This window comes from Magallana gigas, chromosome 4, assembly GCF_963853765.1.
Source record: "Magallana gigas chromosome 4, xbMagGiga1.1, whole genome shotgun sequence".
Classification (NCBI taxonomy): domain Eukaryota; kingdom Metazoa; phylum Mollusca; class Bivalvia; order Ostreida; family Ostreidae; genus Magallana; species Magallana gigas.
Window position 1 is genome coordinate 18470337 of NC_088856.1, and position 23780 is coordinate 18494116.

At 34.0% G+C, this 23780-nt stretch overlaps 1 protein-coding gene and 1 long non-coding RNA gene across 2 annotated transcripts; one reads left to right on the plus strand and one right to left on the minus strand.

Moving 5' to 3' along the window:
- Window positions 1–741: 741 nt before the first annotated feature.
- Window positions 742–14461, minus strand: LOC105346698 (protein CFAP20DC). The gene is made up of 18 exons (XM_011455403.4): window positions 14276–14461; window positions 12480–12639; window positions 12052–12124; window positions 11486–11600; window positions 10809–10965; window positions 10237–10407; window positions 9451–9551; window positions 8545–8593; window positions 8067–8243; window positions 7330–7470; window positions 6593–6817; window positions 6078–6219; window positions 5287–5395; window positions 4443–5045; window positions 3219–3515; window positions 2946–3001; window positions 2403–2518; window positions 742–2056 (listed from the first exon to the last, which is right to left on the minus strand). Exons 1-18 carry the CDS (start codon window positions 14294–14296, stop codon window positions 1917–1919), a joined length of 2853 nt encoding a protein of 950 aa, XP_011453705.3. The 5' UTR covers window positions 14297–14461; the 3' UTR covers window positions 742–1916.
- A 4484-nt stretch (window positions 14462–18945) lies between these two features.
- Window positions 18946–22623, plus strand: LOC105346699 (uncharacterized). The gene is made up of 4 exons (XR_010712919.1): window positions 18946–19062; window positions 19986–20041; window positions 20384–20471; window positions 21955–22623. It is a non-coding gene; the product is annotated as an uncharacterized lncRNA (long non-coding RNA).
- The last annotated feature ends 1157 nt before the right edge of the window (window positions 22624–23780 follow it).

A 23780-nucleotide genomic window follows, 5' to 3' on the forward strand; every position in this document is an offset into this window, starting at 1 on the left:
CCACATTGTGTTCTTTTGTTTGCAGATATTTATCATCACTTCTAATAATCATCAATTATTAATCATTAGATCTGAACAGCTTATAATCATAAGTACCTTCAACACAAACACCTTTATATATATGTAAATTGGTCAAACTTTATCATATCGTAATTCGGAGGGGCCAAGCAAATCTTTAAAAAAAATATCCAAAGATTCGAGAGATCGGAGTTGAACTATATTGAGAAGCAGTGGTTGAAATCTAGATATATCCGTGGTATTCGAGATATTGAAATATTGATGTTTGCGATAGCAAAGTTCGACTATAACTAAGTACTTAATAGCAACAATATATAAAGTTGAACAGTTGAACAATTTAATAGAAAGTTAAAGCTATCAAATCAATACAAGTCTTCATAGTAATAATCCTCATAGCAGTATATTTCTAGTTTTAGAAGTTATACATATATTTATTTTCTCTTATTAGTACATATTTATAGAATTTGTTTAACAAAAGAAATAAAAGAGCTGGGTGATCGTAGCATTATATTGTATGCCATGTTACTCTCCTTTAGAAGAGGAGGTCTGTAGAATATATATAATAGAAACATTTAACCCTTAAATATTTGGATTTTTCATAACTGTTAAATAGTTTATGGCTAAAATCATCATTTATAAAAAATTTTTATGGCAGATCTGATAGGTAATTTGTTGACCAACCACCCCTCTTACGGCTAAAAAACAAGACAAGAAAGACAACTCTCTTGATTAAAATGTTTATTTTAAGAGTGTGGTAACATACTGGCAGGTGTAACCAGTAACGAATCAATCTATACAACAACACTTCAATTAAACATATATCATGGTTAAATTCAACGAAGTTGATCACAGATAAGAATACCTCCATGTAAATACATGTGTACAGTGACTGTCCAAAAGAAAGTGTCCCACTTGGTGGTTCGCTAGAATAAGACAGTGGGGATAACAGAAACACAATACTCCCACTTCATCAACAACTTTACAACCCTATTACGCTTACAACCCAATGTTATAGTACAAATGCCCTTTGACAGGAGGAATAACTCCTACTTAAGTACATGTATATGACTTAATCATAAACAAAACTGAGTTATACATATAGAATGACTAAGGTGTAGATTGCATTTCAGTGCATGGTATGCAGCAAGTAAGAGCATTTCAAACAGAATTGCTTTCCTTTTTAATATTACCATCAAAAAAGCATCATATACAACATACAGTGTAGATATTAAATGCAAGTCACCCCGCTCTCCCTACCCCAAGACCAACCATGGAACCTACACCTCAAAACACACACGGTTCCCACTATAGTGATGGATTTAGGCACCTCTGCAGGGCAATAAATCAAGCTTAAGTCCCTTCATTGATTATTCTTTTACTAATAGTCCTGCTGCAAACAAATAATGCTGAGATATGACACTGGCTCTTGCTAATACTGTAGAAATCTGAGTGGGCAGCAGAACTATCAATCTATTAATTAATGTTCACAAATCAAAATTTCTTTTTAAACCAAAAAAGTACCATACCGATTAACATAAAGAAACCACTCATCTCAATCATGATTCATGAAAAATGAAAGATCTCAAAAAATTAGTCACATCTTACACCAGGAAAAATGTCCTTTGATAACATAATGATTTTTACTGAAATAAACGAGACTTCAAACATTTTTGATATTTGTACCACTGGCCCAATTCCATATTGTACATCTTGAAATAACTGATATCCACAGAGAACCTTGGGTAGGGGACAAATAATCCCAGAAAATTTTCCCCTCACCCATTACCCCCCCCCCCCCCCAATCATCAATTTAGTCGACAAAACTGGCTAATATTTCATTCATGTTGGTCTTATGTAAGAATTCATCCTAGTTTATGATGGGATTATTTTTACAGGCTTCAAATGAGTTCGTAATACTTCTGGGTTTTGGGATCGTAGTAACAGTTCAGACAGGAGTCGTACAATAGGTCTAGATCGTCCTCATCCCTCCCGTCATCCTGTCTGAGTGAGGCGTATATCTGCTCCTGGGACTTGGAATCTACAGAATAAACACTTAATATTAGTCACTAAATTCCAGAATACATTTAGCAAATAAATGAACAAGTACCAATATTCATTTAGTAAAAAAAATTGCAAGAAGGCAAGAAGGCAAAGTGAAAGATTAGATTAAAAGAAAACATAGCTCCGTGGCCATAAAAGTTAGACAAGCTCACTTTTGATCCAAGTCCAACTTTCCCACTATATATTCCTTTTGTAAAAGTGAGACTGAGATCAATTGTGAGCTCGTCTAACTTATGGCCCTGGGGCCTGGGGCCTGTTTTAAAACATGAAGAAAAATGGTTAATCTTTCGTGAGGAACACGGAGCAGCAGAGGTGTGCCGTACCTTGTGGTGGAATGTTTTTGCGTGGAGATAAGGAGCAGCTGGATAAATCCTCGATGGAATCCGACGGATGACCTCCAGGGAACACAATGGGTGGACTAAAAGCACCGCTCCAGTCCCTGAAACACAAAAAACATTACAAGGTAAAAGTTTAAATCATGTAATGTCATACTGAAATCCATTAGTGTGTTCCAAGTCTACAGTTACTTGCTTTGAAGTTCTGGGCAGGTTGTTTAATTAAAGAAGTGTCAAAATAAAATGAATACTGTAAACATATTACATTTGGCAGTGTATTCTATTTAGCATTTTTGGTGGAAAACTGGGTCCACTAAATCAAGTACATCGTTAAATGTAAAATATACAAGTAGATAAATAGGAACATTCAGGAATGCGTTAAATCATATCCACGCTAACTTGTTAAGAATTGATATTCCGCTAAATATCATACACGCTAAATATAGTACGTTTACAGTATTATTTTGAGTCACCTACCGTTTTTTTGTCAATGAAGGTGTACAGATTTTTATCAATGAACACAAGACATACCTTGGATTGGAAGATGTGAGGGTATCAGTGCTCACTGCTAACTTCATTTCTGTGGGCTATAAAATAGATATCATACCACATAATAAATGCACTGGATAGACATGCAAAGAAAATGATTAATTTTTCACAACCACATAACAAATGCACTGGATTTGCAGTGAAAATTATTCATTTTTCACATATGTGAATGCATATCTTATCTATATCAGCATTCATTTAACTTGAATTTTTTGAGTTTTTGTTGAGTTTTTTTTTATACAGTAAGCTGCTTACAGGTGCTTGCCAGGTGCTGTCTTCATCACTGGTGAGGGTCAAGGTCGGAGAGAAATCGTACAGGTTTCTGTGGTTATTGTCCACTTCCCTGGGGGAGGGGTTAGGGGGCGTTTTATTGCTGATAGCACCTGCTTGGGCTAGGGGAACTAGTTTACGGGGAGACTCGCTGGCGGAAATATCCTCGTAATCTTCCTCTGTCTGCCGCTTCATGCTGGCAAACATTCCGTTTTCAAAAGAATCGGTAATGTCCTCCATTTTAAAATTGATTGCACTGTATTTGGTAAAATCGTAGGGCTTCTGTAAGAAGTTCAATGCAAACAATGATTACACAATTTTGTACATGTATTAGGGATGGGACGATCCACCGATGCACCGGTGCATCGCGGTATTTATTTTGACGATATTTGGATCGATACATTTACCATTAATACAACGATACCTAAGCAAACTTTTTTTTATTTTCCAAAAATATCCGAGCTTCATATATCGGCTATATTTAGTCCGCGCGCCTAATATGAATGTACAAAGATGGCGGAAAACCTCGTAAAGTTGTCAAAACTGTTAGGAAGCTAAATCTGGAGTGTGGACAACTTTTGGATTACTTGTTTATGTATAAGTAGTGTATATGAGACTAAAGTAATTTGAAAATTGTGCAACGCTCATTTTAAATATATCAAAATAACTTTGGACATGCGGTAATACATCGACAGATTGAATAAATTTTTAACCCTTATTCATGTTTTCATTTAGTTGCAATGTATCGTGATATGTATCGTATCGCATCTCATGTATCGTGATATGTACCGAATCGGCTAAGTACAGTATCGTCCCAGCCCTAACATGTATCAGAATTGGTTACTTTTAATCTCAAAAATTCAACTTATAAAGAAAAACTCTTGTTACCATAGTTTCATTTATATTCAGGGGGTATAAAATTTGTGGATAATGGTTTCACTAACATAACTTTCAATATGATTCTCACTTTGTTGAACATTTTATTTTGCGGATGGACTCAATAATGAAATCCACAAATTTGGTGACCAAAAATAATGATAAAACTTCAGAATCCACTTGGTCCAGTACTGTATCAATTTAAGCAACTCATTAAAAAAAAGAAGTTTTCTTAATGAAAATGATGTTTTTATAAGCACCAGTATACAAAAAATATATATGCACTTAAAAAACATGAACTAACAAAATCACCATACATGGATCTGATTTTACCTCTGAAGACTTTATCACAGACAGACGGACATCGTCCTTTGGAATCTCCTTCACAGATTTCCGACTCATCCTTGAAACACTTCGATTAGTCACATTCCCGTTCATCAAGTCCGAGCGATGAGTAGGAAGCTGTGAGCTGATGTGAAGCTCGGGACTGTCCGCAGATTTTGGCGTGTGATTGGCTGAAAGGTCTATTTTATCCTTCCTAGATGGTTTGGGAACATTTTTACTACACTTGGGACTACCAGTACTTGAAGCACTATTTTTTACATTAGAAATGCCCTGAGACTTTGCACTTGTAGGCCTCGGAACATTGTGGTGTCTACTGGAACCACTTTGTGGTCTACTGGTCGTACCACTGGTTGGACGGCTGGTGCTACCACTTGTAGGTCTGCTTGTAGCACCGCTCTGCGGTCGACTGGTGGTAGAACCACTGTGGGGGCGGCTAGAAGAGCCACTGGTGGGGCGAGAACCAGGCACTTTTTTACGTCTCTGGGTCTCTTCATCCTCCAAGCTTGAATCACTGCTGTGAACAAAGTCATGCTCCAGTCTTGGTCCTCTCTGTTGCTTGGCTTGTGATGTACTTGTGGATAGACTATGTAGCTGTAAAAAAAATTTATATAGTTCATAGACACTCTTAAATCAATACTTCATAGTTTAATCTTTATAGAAATTATGTTCTTTGCACATGTTGGATATTCTTTGCACATATTAAATTCCTTGAAAAAATACAATAAAAATAAAAGATTTGCAATTTTGAACAAAAAACATGATTTGAGTGGGGATAATGTAAAATATGGCTCTGTTATAGGTGGAGGTTATGGAATTTCTATGGTGTTCCTACCCCGGAATCCTCCTCTGTCTCTGGCTGGAATGGAGAAACATGGCGCCGTGGAGCAGACTTTGGTTTGGACTCAAACATGTAGATTGGTTCATCATCTAATTCTGACTCTCTGTTTAGGAAAATTTATACAAGTTAGAAATTTGTTGATAAACTGTATATAAAGACTAATACCCCCTCCCCCCCAAAAAAATAGGAATTCCCTATAATATGAAGATTATCCTTCTGCTCTAGTTCCTGTCCCTAAGCTTCAAGTTTTATCTCCCATCAGCAGAAAAAACTACATAATTAGGAATTCCCTTCCACCTGTCTGTCCTGCTATACTTATACTTGCACATGCAATAATGTGAAATCATTTAAATTTATGGTGGCCAAGTTTCAATGATGGCAAGCTTATTTTACAGGTAAGATGATGATTATTTCCTGGATTCACTTTTATGAATAATGAATAAATATTTGTAGTTTTATAATTTGTTGAGAATTGAAATTCATGCGAACCCCAAAAATCCAGAAAAGTTAAGCTAACACAATTATTGATGATTCTACAATAACAATGAAAGGTTTTGCTCCCACCAGTTTGTTACACTGCATGTAGAATACAGAGCAGAAAACTCTTTACTCATCCTGTCCCACTTACTCCTCACAATAACCCCCTTCCTCAGCATGTCACACTTACTCCTCACAGTAAACCCTTTCCTCAGCCTGTCCCACTTACTCAACACTGTAAACCCTTTCCTCAGTTTGTCAAACTAACTCCTTACAGTAACCCCTTTCCTTAGCCCTGACCCACTTACTCCTCACTCTCCTGGTACTCCTCTATATACTGCTCCTCCTCAGCATACTGTCCACGTGGGCTAGAGTTTAGGGCCCTGATGATGCCGGCCAAGGAGTCATCCAATATAGCTCCGTCCCCTTCATAGTCACCGCGATTGTACTCTGTCAAAGTATGCAAACTCCAGTCTTAGTACAGTTATTTAGAGAAAGTCAAAAATAAGAACAGCATTTAAACTTTAAGTTAATATAAAAATTTTAAAACAATGGAGGCTTCTATTTTTTTTAACATATACAATGATATGTTTCAAATATGCATTAACACAATTATAGAGCTTTTTGAAAGTTTGCAACTCCAGTCTTAGTCTTATACACACTGATTTACAGTTTCTCACAAAAACCTTAGGTTTGAAATATCTTTTCCACTATGAAAATGTTAATGAAAAAAACAATCACTGTACAATGTACATGAATGTAACTTAAATGTAGATAAATAAATAAGAAATATACATAATATACATGTATATAAACTCCTAACCTTTCTTATATGACTGTGACAGGGAGATTCCAGACTCAAATGCAAAGGAGGGAGAGCTGTCCTCTTCACTGCCCTTCCCCGGGGATTTCCCTTTGTTGCCGTGTTTTCTGATGAGCTCTGTGTCGGACACCAATCTCTGTCGCCGCCCATCCTCTGTCCCCCCAGAGTTGGAACTGTTGGGGGCTCTAGATGAAGTGGTCCCACTTGCTGAGCTTATACCTTCATCTGTTCACAAAGTCAAAACTATAAAACTGTGTTAAAACATGTAATTTTCATCTTGATAGTTCAAGACTATAAATTAGTTAAAATGGAAATGAAAAGTTATTGGTATTTATTATTAATCATCATGCGTTTTTAATTGTCTTTAACTGTATAATTTACATAATTAATCCAATCAGTTAATGCTGTTGCCTTTTGTGAAAAAATATGCTTGATGAATTTTGAATGAACACTCTGCCTTTTTTACATCTATTTTAATTCAATTCAATGGTTTATTGACAACACCATGTTGGCATACAGTCAAGATGAAATCAAATGACAGACAAAAGAAAATTATAACAAAAAGGCTACAGCATGCAAGACAGTTTTATACAATGCTTCATAGTCCCTGGAACTGTTTAATTATTTAAACATTATATATTAACCTCCCAACATTATATTTAAAGTAACTAATTATTAGAACAACCAGACACTTAGACACAGCATTATGGCAGGAGTTAATTACTGATCTTATTAACCTTTCAAAGATCCAGCACTGGACACTCTGTCTTTATTGGCACTACTTGACCCGTTTTTGACTCGGATTCTCCTCCTCAGCCGGTCAGTGGAAGGTTCCCGGGGAGGGTGGGGCTGCACCAGTAGGTCAGGCTGGACATAATCTAAAAATAGACATAGTTACTTTAGAGCAGTCCCATACTTAAAAACAAAGTTTTGGGTCATTAGAGTTATCAAACATCCAAGAAAGAGCCTATTGTCATAATGCATGCCTAATTAACACTGAAGTCTTTGTGAGAAAAATGGTGAATAACAGAAATGAAAAATTTTAGACTACGTTTGACAAAAATGCTTTTACTAAAAAAAAGCACAAAGAAAATGTTTTAAGTCACCTTTTTTGTGCAAAATCTAAGCTCAATGAAATAATAAATAAAAAAAAGAAATGAAGATCAAAGAAAACACTCCAAAAACCAGATTTTGATTCCCTTTCTGTTTTTCTGGCAGTAACTTTTCATGGTATGCTGACTTCATTATTAACTGTAGATGTATTTTAATTTGTGACTGGTCATTAATATATGGATTTTGTTATTGACTATAAATGTATTTACCTGCGTGACTGGCCATTATTATCTAGCCTGTGTAATTGACTATCAATGTCCTTACCTATGTGACTGCCCATTATCTGGTTTGGGTGTTTTAACTGTAGATTGCATTTACCACTGATCCACTGATCAATGTAATTGACTGTAGATAGCCTTACCTATGCGACTGGCCATCTCCAAGTCCTGCTGGGTGGCAGGGTCAGAGAACTGGCGTCTGTGGGTGACAGCTCTATGGACTGTTTCTTGGGGTCTGTCCCCTCCCCCTCCGGTATCAAACCCTCCACCCTCCCGGGATAGGCTGTCTGACAGGTCTTGATATGTAGACTCTCCAGGATCTTAAACAATTTTACATTCTTTTTTTTGTAACTTTTATCAGATTTCTGCAGTATATATACACAGAAGATAATTCAAGTTAAAGTTTTAGTCACTATAAACTCAGAGAAATTGCAGATAACAGTATTTTTTTTATAATGTTAAACTTTGGCATCGTTGAAATAAAATATTGTTCAATCTTGTATAGGTTCATATGTGAAGATAATACATGTAGTTTCTGTAATACACACCATAGAATGTAAAATGGCTGAATCGTTTACTTGTTGAGATCTACCATACATGTATCTAAACAACTTCACTTACCATCAGCTCTTGAAGTTGCACTTCTGTTACTTCTATTGGTGATGTTTCCCTGAAAGAGGACAAACAAAATTTAAAACAGCATGTCGGTAATAAAACTATAAATCTAAATCCTTACCAGCAAAACTCTGATTCATAAACAATCAAGACAGGCTCCTCAGCAGTAACCAGTAAATTACCAACCAAAAACCATTAAAGTACTTGTCACATATCACACTCTTTTACTATTCTCACTGACATATTTATTCATCAATTTCATTCTGCCAAATTGCATAGTAAAATATTTACCAGTACTGTATTAAATAGAGATATCATAAAGATAATATCACAAAGTTTGCAAGGATTGAATCATCTGAACATTTTAGACAGATGCAGTGAATGTGAATTTAGATGGAATACTGGAGTAGAGATTTTGCAGTACAATCTTTGATAGTAAAATCAGTGTCATCAGTGTGTCCTGTTTATATATTTACATTATTAGGAGGAAAAGCCAAGAAACTGTATTGCTAGTTTCTCTCAGTGTTATATAATGCTCCATATAAAACTACTTTTAATGTGACATCAAACAAAGGCATGGATTGTACAAAAGAGTAATTCAAAGGGAATTAACTCTGCTGTGCAGCAGTAGATGCTGTGCTTTTGAGTGACATTTAGCACAGTGATTTACCCCCCAATTAAAGGACGTCATGGAGGCATGTCCGCTGGAAAATGTCCTTCTCAATAACTTCAACAAAACATGAACAAAACTGGCTTGAGTTGAATCTTATCATAATGAAAATCATAACATTTAATTGACAGATCAATGGCAGATAAAGCAAACTGGCAATAAACCTAACAGTAATTTTTTTCTATATAAAGAAAATGACAACCCAACATTAAATGATAATGGTTTTTTTTTTCAAGCCTCACCTTGTTTTTGCCAGAGGTTGGGGCCCCTGGAACTTTAGTTCCAAATGCAATGTGGTACCCAGAGTCATTGAGAGAGGTTCTTCTTCCACTGGCATTCAGATCTTTAAAAAGGAACAAACAATTACTACATGTTCTATAAAATAGGAGATGGTCCTAAAATTCCAATAAGGCCTAAGAAAAAAAATTGTTTGTTTCTGCTTTCCCGACCGACCTTAGCTTTTACCCCCCGACTCAAAACTATTTTTAAGGATTTTTGATGGAAAATTGTTTATTTTCATTTTTATCCGATTTGGAAAAAAAATTACTCAAAATTTTGGTCACAAAAACGCTTGAAGCGGTTACTCTTCTCAGATCAGTGTAACTCAAATGTTTTGTTTCAAAATGGCTGTATGTTTCCATGTGTTGTAGATTTTAATAATGCTCTCATCGTTGGTAGAGGAAGTATCTGATACATGTATATAATATCATTTTTGTGTTTTCTTAAGACCAGCTTAATAGTCAGGAATGATATTAAAAGTATTTCTCATTTTCAGTATCAGTAGTGTCAGTATCTAACCGGCATGTATGGATACTGCAATATTAAAGGAAAAAAAAAATATTTGAAAAAATAAAAAAAATATCTGACCGACCGACCCTACTTTTTTTCAGCATGAAAGCGGAAACAAACTATTTTTTTTGTTAGGCCTAACTAATAATTCTATGATAAATAACATTCTTTGATCTTTTTACATTATCTGCTTCAGTGGTGACAATTTTTTTTCCCTGGTTTGAACATTATCTTTTTACCTATTTCTGTGGATAATCTAACAGAATTATCTCCTCCTTTTAATCTCTCTGCATGCTTGATCTTGGCCATGTTAAAGATCTGAGTCACAAACTGGACATCTGTTGCAAACTGGCACTGCTTGGGAATTGCCTCTAGTTCTCCTGTGTTACATGGCTCACACCCATATATCTCTGTAATTCAAATACATCTCAGTATCAATTCAATATGTGCACAAAAGGAATGCATCGTCACCTGCTTGTAGATATGTGTACTGCCAAATATCATAAATTTGCTCTGTTCTATGACAAGAAAATAGTTTCAATCTCAATGGAATTCCAAAGAGGGGGAATTTTTTGCATAAAATGAAATTTAAAGTACATTAGTTATTTCAGTAATTCCAACGGAATCAGTTTACCTTCTCAAGTTCTGAATCATTTTAAGAAGTTTTTTCACCACTCTTATACCCCCTCCCAACAACACAATTTCCTCCTTAGGTATCTAATTTGGAAATTTTATCAAAAAATGCTTATTCTGTAATAACCCAAGTTGCTCTATTACAATACATAATCATAAAGAGGCTTCCATTCCGCACCTTCATCCTCTGCGGTGTCTGGTGGCTGACTCTTCAGTGTAAATATCCGGCGGAGTTTACAGTTGGCTGACACACAGACAGACTCGATAGAGCGGTAGGTCTGGCCTCGCCATGTTTCTCCCACTATAGACACAAGGTCCACACAGAGGTTCAACCACTGAAAAAACACAAGAGTGCATTTCATTGATTCTTCTCTCTATGTACATGCCGCTTAATTGTCTTCATATGAAAAGAAGCTTCTTTTGGGAACATTAACATTCCAATTGTACCATCACATTAGCTGCTAATTACTAACTGGCATTCAGTAAAATACTGTCCTAGTTTTTTGTTTTAAACATGAAAGATATTTAAACAATGTAATATGGGTCTTGTTCTATCACATTTAGTTCAGCAGATATATAAAAAAAAAAGTTAACAATGTCTTCAGATTTATAATATGTTTGCATCTTGCTAGAAATACAAACATGATATACAGGTAGATATGAACAGTTTAGTAGTAAGACCTCTTTACCCTCACATAGGAACCAAAGTTCCCAAGGAGAGAAGAACCCATCAAGATTCACAAAGGCAAAGAATTTAACAAATGCTGTTAATAATCCTTATGGACAAAAATCACAAATCAATTCCTTCATATGACAAACATGTATTTTCAGTCTTATTCTGAAGGATAATAATACCATGTGCCTCCTGAGAATGGTGAGAGGAATACGAGCATGGAGTTCAGTAACATGGGTGTCCTTTTGTGCCGAGGAAAACATCAATCTTCTCTTGTTCTTCCTTTGATCGATAATTCTGTAAAATAAATGTGCATTCAAAATCTAACACAATACACGTACATCTGAACCACATTCACAAGTAAGCTCAACACACATTTTTAAAAATATTACACATATATGAGTACCGGTATCATTCTTCAAAATTGTTCAATTTGTGTACGATAGAGCAATATGAAAAGCATTATGAAATTGAAGAAAAAAGAAACATTTCTCACAGAAGTAAAATAATAGATTTTGGGGACAAAAAGTAAAACATACATGTACATATGAGTACCGGTAGATGCAATTTCCAAATAAATTACTGTTTAGGTAGCACTAAGCATGAATTAGAACTGAATATGATATAAAAGAATCAGTAAAATGAAATGGTAGTCAAACATACAAACAGATGGATTGTAACCTTCACTGTTGTGATGAAGCACCCAAGGATTGAGATGACCTTTTTCTGTATGGTTAAAACCACTTACCCTATTTCAAACGAAAACTCTTTCCCCCTTGGTACAAACAGCTGAAAGACCAGGTATCTCTGCACAAGATTTGCTGAAAAAGAAAATCGTTAAATCATATTACTGCCAATACAGAATCAAACCTCATTTTTTTTAATCTAATTCAAATGTCAATAAAAAAAGAAAACCACGAAGTATCTGGGGACTAAGATATCATCTGACTGAAATACAATACTCAAAAAGAATTCCTACTCCTCTTTGATATGAGACCTACTTTTATTACTTTACAGTATCAGTATTGTTCGGTTCAAAAAATAATTTATGCAGTCAAACTAATTGGGACTGTTTAAAAACTTTGAGATATCAGTGCATTCAAGATATCAAGGGTAAATACTTAAAAAATAAGTGATTGGGACTTACAAATCACCTCGATAAAGAAAGTCCCTTACCTTTTGGTAGCTGCAACTTAGTCGTTGTGGTGGAGCCCTCCAAACAATACAGAAACCCCTTGACATCTTTCTCATATTCCCTTTTGATCCCACTGCCAACTTTCCAACCATGAGTGGGGTCTTTACCTTGTGCAGAGAAAATTTCAACAAAGGGTCCACCCTGCAACACAATTCCTCATAGCATTATCAAGCTGTCAAGACTAAGTACCTTTATAAGAAAATCTAATAATGTTCATGTACATGTACGTTAATAAAATTATTTCAAGCACTTAATGACTACCGGTATAAACCAACCCAATTTTATGCTAACAAGTATTTAAACATCTTGTGATGTAGCCTTATGGTGGTCATCCTGGTAAAATAAAAATTCAAGACGAAACACAGATTTAAAAATGTTAAATGACTAAATTATAAATCCCTTATCTATAAAAGACACTGATAGAAATCTATGGATTTTACTCCTACTGATGGTGACCAAGGAAGTGAAGGGATGTAACTTTTGTAAAAAGTGGATTGAACTATACAATAATTGTGGCAACATGCATGCATGCAGATGGAGAATCAAGTTTAAGTTATGCAACTGTGACAGTCAGACCAGCTAGATCACTGGTGTTAGAAAGCTAACTTGGTAGAGAACCCGGCTAGAGATTATGGGGGCTTGGGTTGGAATATTGGTCTGGTCCATCATTATTTCTAACACTAATTGTTACACAACTCTCTTCTTTCAGGTCCAGTACAATCTCCAGATTAAGCTATATAGCTTGAAAAAGCTATATTGCTTTATAAAGCTATTCAAAATAGCTTAATAAAGCTATTTATATGCAGTTTTTGAAGAAAATATTAATTGTAAGAAATGGACGCAAAATCGCAATTAACTTCTACTCATATCTGTGCCACTGACCATTATAAACTTGACCCAAATGTAAGATAGTTTTAACACTGCAGCTTTTAAACACTTTTAAGCAAAAAATATATTTCCATTGTTTGGGTAACTGTTCACCACTTTGTGTGCAATGAGGCGTGGATAAGTATGATTTCTTCTCATTGTGATAGATAATTACCAATCAATTATCTTGTTTACCATAACTGACCTCCTTTATATTTCATTCAAGAAGTAACTGTGTGGTCATGAATCAGTTGCCCCAAAACTTTTAGTGCAAAGTCTCTTAAGGAGACGCAAACTTATGAGTAATCTTTACATGCATTGTTTACAGAACAGTTCAAAGTTGAAAATTATCACTGCACTAAAGTGCGATTTTTTATACATATTGAAAAAATTACACATTTAAGAAAAATATATGGCAAAATAGCTAAATGAAGCTATTCTGAATAGCTTAATAAAGCTATTTAGCTTATTCAAGCTATATAGCTAAATCTGGAGATTATACTGGACCTGTCTTTTATCTAAAATTTTGCTACTATAGCAGTAGTTGTTAAATTGTCAAACTCCATATAAACTAATTTACCCATAAATAACATGCAAATCTAATCTCAATCAACAAACGAATCTATGTGCATTTTTATGTAAATGAAGTACAGAGGAAATTCCAAATGACTCAGAAAATGTGGCATTGTTCCAAAAGTAATTTTAATCATTATGCCCATCATTTGCTTTTAAACAGACTAAACACTTTAAACATAAATACACTTATATATGCAGGTCTTCAATTTCAGAGCCCCGAAAAGGAAGCTTTCTCACGAGTACATTTTATGCAAGCACCTGCTCCCTTGTGTACTATAAAGACATGATAAAGTTTAAAACAAGGAAATATGGCAATTTGTTGGTGTTTGTTTACCTGATAATCAGTTTTATACATGCTTGAGAGACATTTGGGTCTGATCCATGCAATGCATCGTTTTCTGTATGTCGTATTAAAGCTATGTCACAACTTCTGGAAAATTTTCAAAAGTCACAGAAGAAATCGAAGCCATATTGGTTGCTACTGAGCCTGTCAGGAATTTTGTCCAATCATAGAGGCGCTAACATTTTTCTAAACCCATCGGAACTCCTTTAGTCAATTCGTGAATAGAATACCAAGCCCGAACATATTTCTTTAATCACACTGCTCTTAGTGCTTTATTGCTGCTTTAAAATTAGATAAAAAATTAAAGTTTACCCATATTGTTGTTATTATACTATGGCTAAATTTGATTGCGGAAACAGATGCCTCTGAGTAAAATGGCTGAAGTAGAAGGGATTTAAATTTATAAACTGAAAAATAAAAACTAATATATTGATATTTCAAAAACCCGTTCCTATACCTCTTGATGAAAAAATATGTAATTTTTGTGTATTAAATGAAATAGAAGACGAGAGTCATTTTCTGCTGCATAGGCGTCGGAACCGGGGGGGCTAGGGGGGGCTTAGCCCCCCCACTTTTTTTGCAAAGTTATACCTAACCATTAGAAACATAGCATGATAGAGGGTTCAGCCCCCCCACTTTTTTTTCGCAGGAAAGATTATCGTTCCTAATTCACCTTGAAAGATTGAGAAGTTAGATTCAGAAGCATACTAGCGCCCCCCCCCCCCCCCCCCCCCCCCACGGATTAGGAATTTCATGATTTTGGGGAAAAAAATTTGGGTAAGTAATTTTTTTTTTTGGAAGTATAGGCATCCCCCCCCCTCCCCCCCCCCCCCCCCCACGGATTAGGATTTCCATGATTTTGGGAATTACTTTTTTCTCAATACTTCTGAGGATTAGTCTAGCCCCCCCACTTTCAATTTGCTTCCGACGCCTATGTGCTGAATTGTACAATCTATTCTGATTATAGAAGGGAATTATTTAATAATATAGGATATAATCCAACACTGGTAATGTCAAATTTAGACTGTATATTTTTTTTCTACTGTCAAATTTTCCTAGACAAACCTCTAAATATTTAATTGAATCTTACCTTTACAGACAATCATTATTGTATAAAAAACGCAATGCGTAATATGTGTATATTTATGTTATAATTGTATTTGCAGTGACATATAGGCCCAATGGGCCGGGTGTTTCATTATCTATTTTGTATAACATTTTGTAATTGTTATAACACATGTCACTATAATAAATTATTTACTTACTTACTTACTTACTTATCAGTATGTATACCATGTACGTAGCTATGCTTGTATGCATATTCAAAATAGCGTCAGAAAAGCCGAAGGATTTGTACAATGTATATGTCTACAAACTGATGATCGCACATTAATATTTTACCAAAATTTACGATGTTTGTTAATTTTTAGAGGCGGATCAGCTAGTGCTTCATGTATTTTTATAAAGTATCATATTAGACATTCGGTCTTAATTTGTGACTAAAATGATTTAATAATTAACGTTGTCCACGGACTTGCACGGTTTTTAAAGCTAGTATGTGTCTACAGTACTGAATTGATCAACTTCATTTATCTACATAGTATTTGTTTACATTTCATTTGGTAAAATTGTTTTTCGGTAACCGAAATAAACCAAAATTTCTAAACAAAGCACAATTCTATAGTCATTCGTGGTGAAAGGTATTGCATTTTATATCGTATATTTTGAAATTATTAACTTTGATATTGGTTTCTGCATGTTTCTTTCGTGTTTCTACAGCGGACTGTTCTTAACTTTAGATTTCACAAAGGCATATATATATGGAGTAAATTATTTTTTTTTTTATATAATTTCTTTTTTATCCCCCTTTTATATGTCAATGAGACTTCATGGAAATATAACATACTAACATCTTTTATGCTAATATTTCTATAGGATTGTTTCTGCTTTTTAAGCTGCTGATACAAAATACCCTAGAGTGACCTGCAATGCATTAATTAAGTGGGGGTGTCACATGCACCTTTTGACTGAATCACTATTATATCACAATTCCGAAGATAGATATTTATGTTGGTTCGAACTGTTTAAAATTACTGTTATAACGTACAAGTACATAATATTATTTTTGTTCATACCACTGTGATACAACTAACTAAAAGCATTCTTGTTATTCACAAATTTTACAGCAAAGATTTAGTTAAAGTGAAAAGGCCTTGAAATCCTTTGATAACTGCAAAAATAAGTCGATCTTTTTGAAGAGGTGAAAGTCCAATTAAACCCAGAGAAACTTTTCCCATTTTCGTTGAGTATAAACTATATATAAATTAATTTGCTCAACTTTAAAATTTGAAATTGTCCCTCGAAAACAGACATTTACATTTCCACTATTCATTCTGTCATATTCTTTCTCGTCCTATTTTCATATTTATAGTCAATTTCATTATTCAAATTAAAGAAAATATCGCATATTATGATTAATTTTGAAATTCAAAATGATCATCATAAACCATGGATATAAAAGCATTCTATCTCTCTTTCTCCATTCCATATCCAGTGGCGTAGCTAGAGCTAGAATGAAGTATAGGCACCAAATACGGCGAGGGGTCTGTGGGTCCAGGGCAGCGCCCTGGTAGGGGGTTCAGGGGGGCGAAGCCCCCCGACTGAAAACGGATTTCATATTTTATAGAACACACAGGAACTAATTTTAGGCACTTTTCGTACATAAAATTTTGAGTTTTTTTAAAATATTTTTTTTCGTAGTAAAAAGGCAAAATATTTGTTAATACAATCCAACATTGTTTTCACCAGCAGTCTTGTTATCAAAGTGAATGGCGGGAAGAAGATGGGGAAATAAGATAGGGCAAATGCCCATTCGGTTTCATCGTAAAATACAATTTTGAATTTATTTTATCAATTAAATCAATTCAAACTTATTATAATACAAGTTTGCAAAAGCACAGTTTCTAAATAAATTCAGTTTTTATTATGTTTAACAAACGATAGAGAAAATATATTACCTTAAATTTTGGTAGAATCGAACCCACAACATAAAAACCCTACTTATAGAAGGTTAGCTAATGTCTGGTGCTCTAACTTCTGAGCCATTTCATACACAACAAAGTAAATTGTTTAAATATAAATATTACGCGTGCCTTGAACTTTGGCCACGAATTTACGGACTTGAATTATTTTTTTTCAAAACGTTCAATTGTTGAGATACAAAATGGTATTTTTATTGTATAGTGGGTCATCTCTTCACGTTTTTGTTGATTGAAATTGGTTTGTTTTCCAGAAAACCTTATTTAGTCTATGAGCAAAATATGGAGCAGAGACCCACTATATAATAGAAAAGACCTTGAAGTTGTAAAAAAAAATGACACTATTGGAAGTTTTGATATACATGTACGTATACGTCTGTTTGAGTCAACATATTCCAAGTATTGAACAAATTTAAAGGTTAAAAACCGATGATATGTTAAATATTTATTGTTTTAAATATATTTTTTTAAATATCAGATTTATTGATATTTAAATTTTTCGGTACTTTTCCGTCCGTGCATAGATATTTTACACGCCTTATCCACCCATCTTCTACACTAAAGCTATTATCTGTCTCTATAGTTTAGTTTACTATTAAAGGGAAAACATTAAGACTTTGTAATTGAATGTCATGATTCAAAAACAGTTGTAATGGTTATTTTAAATTTTGATAATATAAGAAAACAGATATATTGCTTTGTTTTTTTTAAAGTCGTACATTATGTTACACGAAGTCAATTAAAGGCGTCTATTTTTATTAGCCGCAAATTTATCAATGATAGTTGAGATCGCAATATGCCTCGATCTATGAATATGATTTTACATTTCATCCAGTGGTCTTACTTTTGGTTTATTGCCCGACATGTTTTTCACTGATTGACTGCGCAATAATTAGCATCATCGATGTCACATATTTGTGCCTCAAACAATCAGAGTTTTGAAATAGGGAAAAGAAAGATATTTGCCGTGTGCTTTTTTTAAAATTTGTTTTTTAATTAAATGTGACATTTTAACATTTTTAATTTTGGGTCTTAAAATCATGTGTAGGCACGTGCCTTAAGTGCCTAACGGCAGCTACGCCACTGATATCTCTCTTTTCTCCTTCTCTTAAGATGTACATATTATTAATATACAATGTATATAACATAAATATACATGACGCTAGTTGATCCATATTGCCAATATTGGGTTTTGATATTCATATTTCAGATACATTAAATGTATAGTGTATACTGAAATATACGTAACAATTAACAGGCCTCTTTCAGAGCTGTGTACATATACATTACAACGGGCACATTCTCAATGAGTTAGAATATTTTTACGCGGATATTCCATGATAAAAGGTTTCTAATATTGAAAAATTGCTTCTTCTAGGTAATCTCCATCTACGGAGGAAAGAGATCAGTCTCCGTTTTTTTAAGGGCATATCATCTCATTAGTAACTCAGATTATCCAAACAATATCATCATCCAAATTGTAAATGATAATATCCAAGTGGCTTTCCATTCATGCATTTAGTAAAAAGTTTATATTATAGTACATTTATTGCGATATTGAACATAAATTTTGTTGAATTCACGAACTAAATGCAATTTTTATCCATCGGGTTCGAGGTTGGAAAAAAATTCAGGTTATCGGAAAGCCTTGGTGTTTTTCATCATTTAGTTTAAATCAACGCATTTGGAGTGGTGTTGTTTCTCAACAGATTGATTCTTTGAAAATGTCTGGCAGAGAAGGTATTTTACTCTTCCCGATCACATTTACATTTCATACCAATCATTTCATAAATGTGTTTTTTTATTCTTTGTAAAGAGAATATATTCTAGTTTAATGATTTACATCTGTACTAAAACACTAAAACATGGACCGGTTAAATCGGGATTTTTACCACTGGGTTTAGGCGCAATAGACCTGTGTTATAGTTGGGAAAATTGAACGTGAAAAATCATTTTATACAGAGTTAAAGAACCAAGAGTAATGATCTATTATTATACAAGACTATTTCATCGTAAATTTCAACAAGAAATTTATGTTGTCAACTATTTCTTGTGAAAAGACAGTAGCTCTACATTTCAAATAGGGATTATTTGACCTTTTTGTTTACTTTAATACTTTTTCATCATTCCAACTAATCTTGGCTGATAAGCATGTAAAGTAAAAAAAAAAAAAATTCAAAAATATGATGGAATTTGAACAGAAGACAAAGTTAAATAATAATAATTTGACGGTTTTAATTTAATAAATTTGTGTTTATATACTGTACTAATATATAAATAGTGCCTGTTTGGGAGGGTAACAGTTGAAATTGACACCCCGAGAAAACCATTGTCAACCGACGCGAAGCGGAGGTTGACAATGGTTTTCGAGGGGTGTCAATTTCAACTGTTATCCTCCCAAACAGGCACTATTTATTTTGTTATACTGAATGTCTTTTTTAAAATTTTTAAGAAAATTTTACTGCTTTTATATAGGAATAACGTGAATTCTACAGCGAACCGTACGCGCATAATTTTCGCGCATGTAACATTTTCTAATGTTACCCGTTGCCAAGTGCGTTGCTAACGCTGAGGGTAATAGTAAATATTATTAACTGCGTCTTAACCAATCAGATTTCAGTATTTAACATGAAAGTATAACAATCAACAATGTTACATTTTAGGTGGAAAAAAGAAACCTCTGAAAAACCCAAAGAAACAATCAAAAGATCTAGATGATGTAATGTATTACATAATTATTTTAATAACAAAAATAACTACATGTATTGAATGTTCGTAAATTTCAATGTATATATAATATATTATATATCTCTATCAAGGTATCAGCAAAATTTGTGAAAACTTTTACAGCAAGCGGGATTCATGAGAGTTATTAATTACACATGTAGTTACACCTAGATCTATACAATCTTAAGATTTCTCTGATGATTCCACTGATCTTAATAAATTCTTATTGTTCTGGACCTTTATTGCGCTTTAAAACGTCTTTAGTCTAATATTTATAGAATAATACTCATTGAATGAGTCAAGGGGAAGCTTTCAGTTTGAATTTCTTTTATAGGACGAAATGGCATTCAAACAAAAACAGAGGGAGGAGCAAAAAGCAATGAAAGAAATGCAGGCCAAGGCATCAGGAAAAGGCCCTCTAAGTATGTATATAAGGAGGAATAATTGGAGATAATGTAGCTTGTTCCAATTTGAATGGTAGTAACCTAATGTTAGGTCATGTCCGAAAGAACTTTTATGGCAAGTTTTTGTCACTTCAAGTGTTTTTAGCTCACCTGAGCCAAAAGCTCAAGTGAGCTTTTCTGATCACAATTTGTCCGTTGTCTGTCGTTGTCGTAAACTTTTCACATTTTCATCTTCTTCTCAAGAACCACTGGGCAGATTTCAACCAAATTTGGAACAAAGCACAACTAGGTGAAGAGGATTCAAGTTTGATCAAATGAAAGGCCATGCCCTCTTTAAAGGGGAGATAATTGAGAATTTTTGAAAATTTCTTGGTATTTTTCAAAAATCTTCTTTCCAAAAATTATTTGGCCTGAAAAGCTTAAACTTGTGTGGAGGCATCCTCAGGTAGTGTAGATTCAAGTTTGTTCAAATCATGGTCCCCGGGGGTAGGGAGGGGCCACAAGAGAGGGATCAAGTTTTACATAGGAATATTTAGAGAAAATCTTTAAAAATCTTCTTTTCAAAAACTATTAGGCCAGGAAAGCTCAAATTTGAGTGGAAGCATTCTCAGATAGTGTAGATTCAAGTTTGTTCAAATCATGGTCCCCAGGGGTAGGGTAGGGCCACAATTGGGGGATCAAATTTTACATAGGAATATATAGAGAAAATCTTTAAAAATAATTCTTTTAAAAACTATTTGGCCAAGAAAGCTCAAATTGGCATGTAACCATCCTCAGATAATGTAGATTCAAGTTTGTTCAAATCATGGTCCCTGGGGGTAGGGCGGGGCCACAATGGGGGATAAATTTTTATATATAGAGAAAATCTTTAAAAATCTTCTTCTCAAAACTATTAGGCTAGGAAAGCTCAAATTTGAGTGGAAGCATCCCCAGATCGTATAGATTCAAGTTTGTTTAAATAATAGTCCAGGGGTAGGGTGAGGCCTCAATGGGGGATGAATTTTTACATAGGCATATATAGAGAAAATCTTTAAAAATATTCTGGAAATGTTTTCGGTCCAAAACTCAGTACTTAGTGTTAAAGCACAGGTTATGCAGATTTAAGTTTGATGAAACCATGATTCCCTAGAGAAAAGTGGGGCCATGAAATGGGGGGGGGGGGTATATAGGAGTAGAGAAAAATCTTCTTACAGGTACAACAACAAAAGGGGCTTGGTATTTACCAAAAAAGAGAGGTGGATAAAAATTGGCAGATTTTCAATTTTTTTTTTAGCAAGATCTACTGTACTTACATGTAGTTGTCAAGATATTTTGATACTGTAATGCTAATTTGATCAGAATTAAGGCAATTGTTGCTCAGGTGAGCGATGTGGCCCCTGGGCCTCTTGTTGACCTTGGACCAGTGAAGCTTTGAAATTTTGGGCATTCATTCACTGTCTCGTTAAAAAAGTATTCAAGTCATATAAGCACATATATTAACATGAAAAATTGTTTTAAACAGCATCAGGAGGTATTAAAAAGTCTGGGAAGAAATGACAGGACACAGAACATACGAACCTAAAGATCCTCCACAGTAACTCGCAACATTCTCTTTGTCTGGTGCTGGTGAAATGATTGGTGAAACAAAACTTTTTATAATGTTTATGGTATTTCTATGAGACATAAAATTTCATTATGTGCAGCTGTTCTTAAGAGTTGGCCATTGAAATTACTCTGAATTTGGATTTTATTCACATTTTTTTCCAATTTTAATATATGTTAAAAATTTAAACAATTGTGAGGATGATGAACGGTTTGTCTTTGACTAGAGAAGGGTTTTTTTTTTATAAGAATTGATATTTCCATGTCTCTTTTGTACAAATGTTGTTAAGAAAATTGTTTCTATAATGTAATGAATTGATCCATTTAGTAAGTTGTAATTATGAAAATTAAGTGACATTGACAGGTTGTTCATTTTTAGATGTTTACTTGTGTCTCAGGCTGTTAAAGTAAATAATTTTTGTTTTCAAAATATGTACATACATTGTCAATTTTTAAAAAAATATTTTTTTGGTGCAATTTAGAGATTCTTATGTGTTCACTGGAAATTGTTGCCTTGTAAATGTTTTCCTCTGAGTCAATCATTGTATTAAACCTTGGCATTTTTTTTTAAATAAAGAGACAAAAAATACACTTTCTTGAGATGAATTCGGAAGACAGGAAATTTAGGTGCACAAGATAATTACTAGTATAGCAAAAATCTATATGAAATACTATATACAGGGAAATATTCGTCCCCGTTTTATATCGCCCTTTCGCTTTCATTGTCAGAGGGCAAATTTAAGACTGGGTGAATTCCAATGTCTCAGATCATTTTCCTTTAAACACAACTGTGTCTAAGTGAATTCCAAATTGGGTGAAGCTTAAAGTGTAGAACAGCAAAACTCAATTATAACGAATTTCAAGGGACCATAGAAAAAACTTCGTTATAGCCGTAATTCGCTATACGTTTATAACTAATTCGTAAAAAATATTATAGCGAATATATTATAAAATGATTAAGGGTTTTTCCGGCTCACAGATTTCTAGACTATCGTAAGTTATCAAATTAGTATTGCCGTCATTTACAAAAAAAAATGTCAATATAACCATTTCATTTCAATTTTAAAATAAATTCTGTATACTATTTGAATTTAAGTATTTTATATATGCTTCTTAAAATTGCATGTTTCTTCAATGAAATTTGAAATGGAAAATTTGTTATAAAAATGATAAAATACGTTAAAATTTTGCCAGCGGGGGTCTTAAAATTACTTCGGTAGAGCCGTAAATTTGTTATAGCCATGTTCGTTATATACATCAATTTTCTATAGGTTTATATAAGAAATTTGCCGGGACATGAATAATAATTCGTTATAGCCGTAAATTCGCTATATCCCCGTTCGTTATATTCGAGTTTTGCTGTAGTGAAATTCACACAGATGAAAATAACCCTGTATACAGCAACCTTGTACATGTAATATACATATATATGCAGAACACATTAATGATGGGTAATCAAAATTTCTCTTGATGCAACTAATAATTGGAAATAGTCGGGGAAATATTCGCCTCCATTTTATTGTGGCCCCTTTAGCCCTTGTCAGTTGGCAAATTTAGGACTGGGTGAATTCCAATGTCTCATGTTAAATCTGTAAACAATTTTGTCTGAGCGAATTTAAGACGAGGGGAAACTTTAAGTGTACATATAATGTATGCGGGAGAAATTTACACAGAGCAAATAAACCCTGTATACAGTTAAAAAAAAATTTATAGTTTGGTGTGGGACTGTCAGTCAACATACTGGGT

Bases quoted from the DNA above. Each gene is read 5' to 3' on its own strand.
- LOC105346698 (XM_011455403.4), bottom strand. From the start codon at position 14,296: ATGTATAAAACTGATTATCAG. The intron at 11,601-12,051 runs GTAAGTGGTTTT...TTTATTTTACAG, and splicing joins GAGTTTTCGTTTGAAATAGG to AATTATCGATCAAAGGAAGA. The intron at 9,552-10,236 runs GTAAAAAGATAA...TCCTTTTTAAAG, and splicing joins TAGATTATCCACAGAAATAG to ATCTGAATGCCAGTGGAAGA.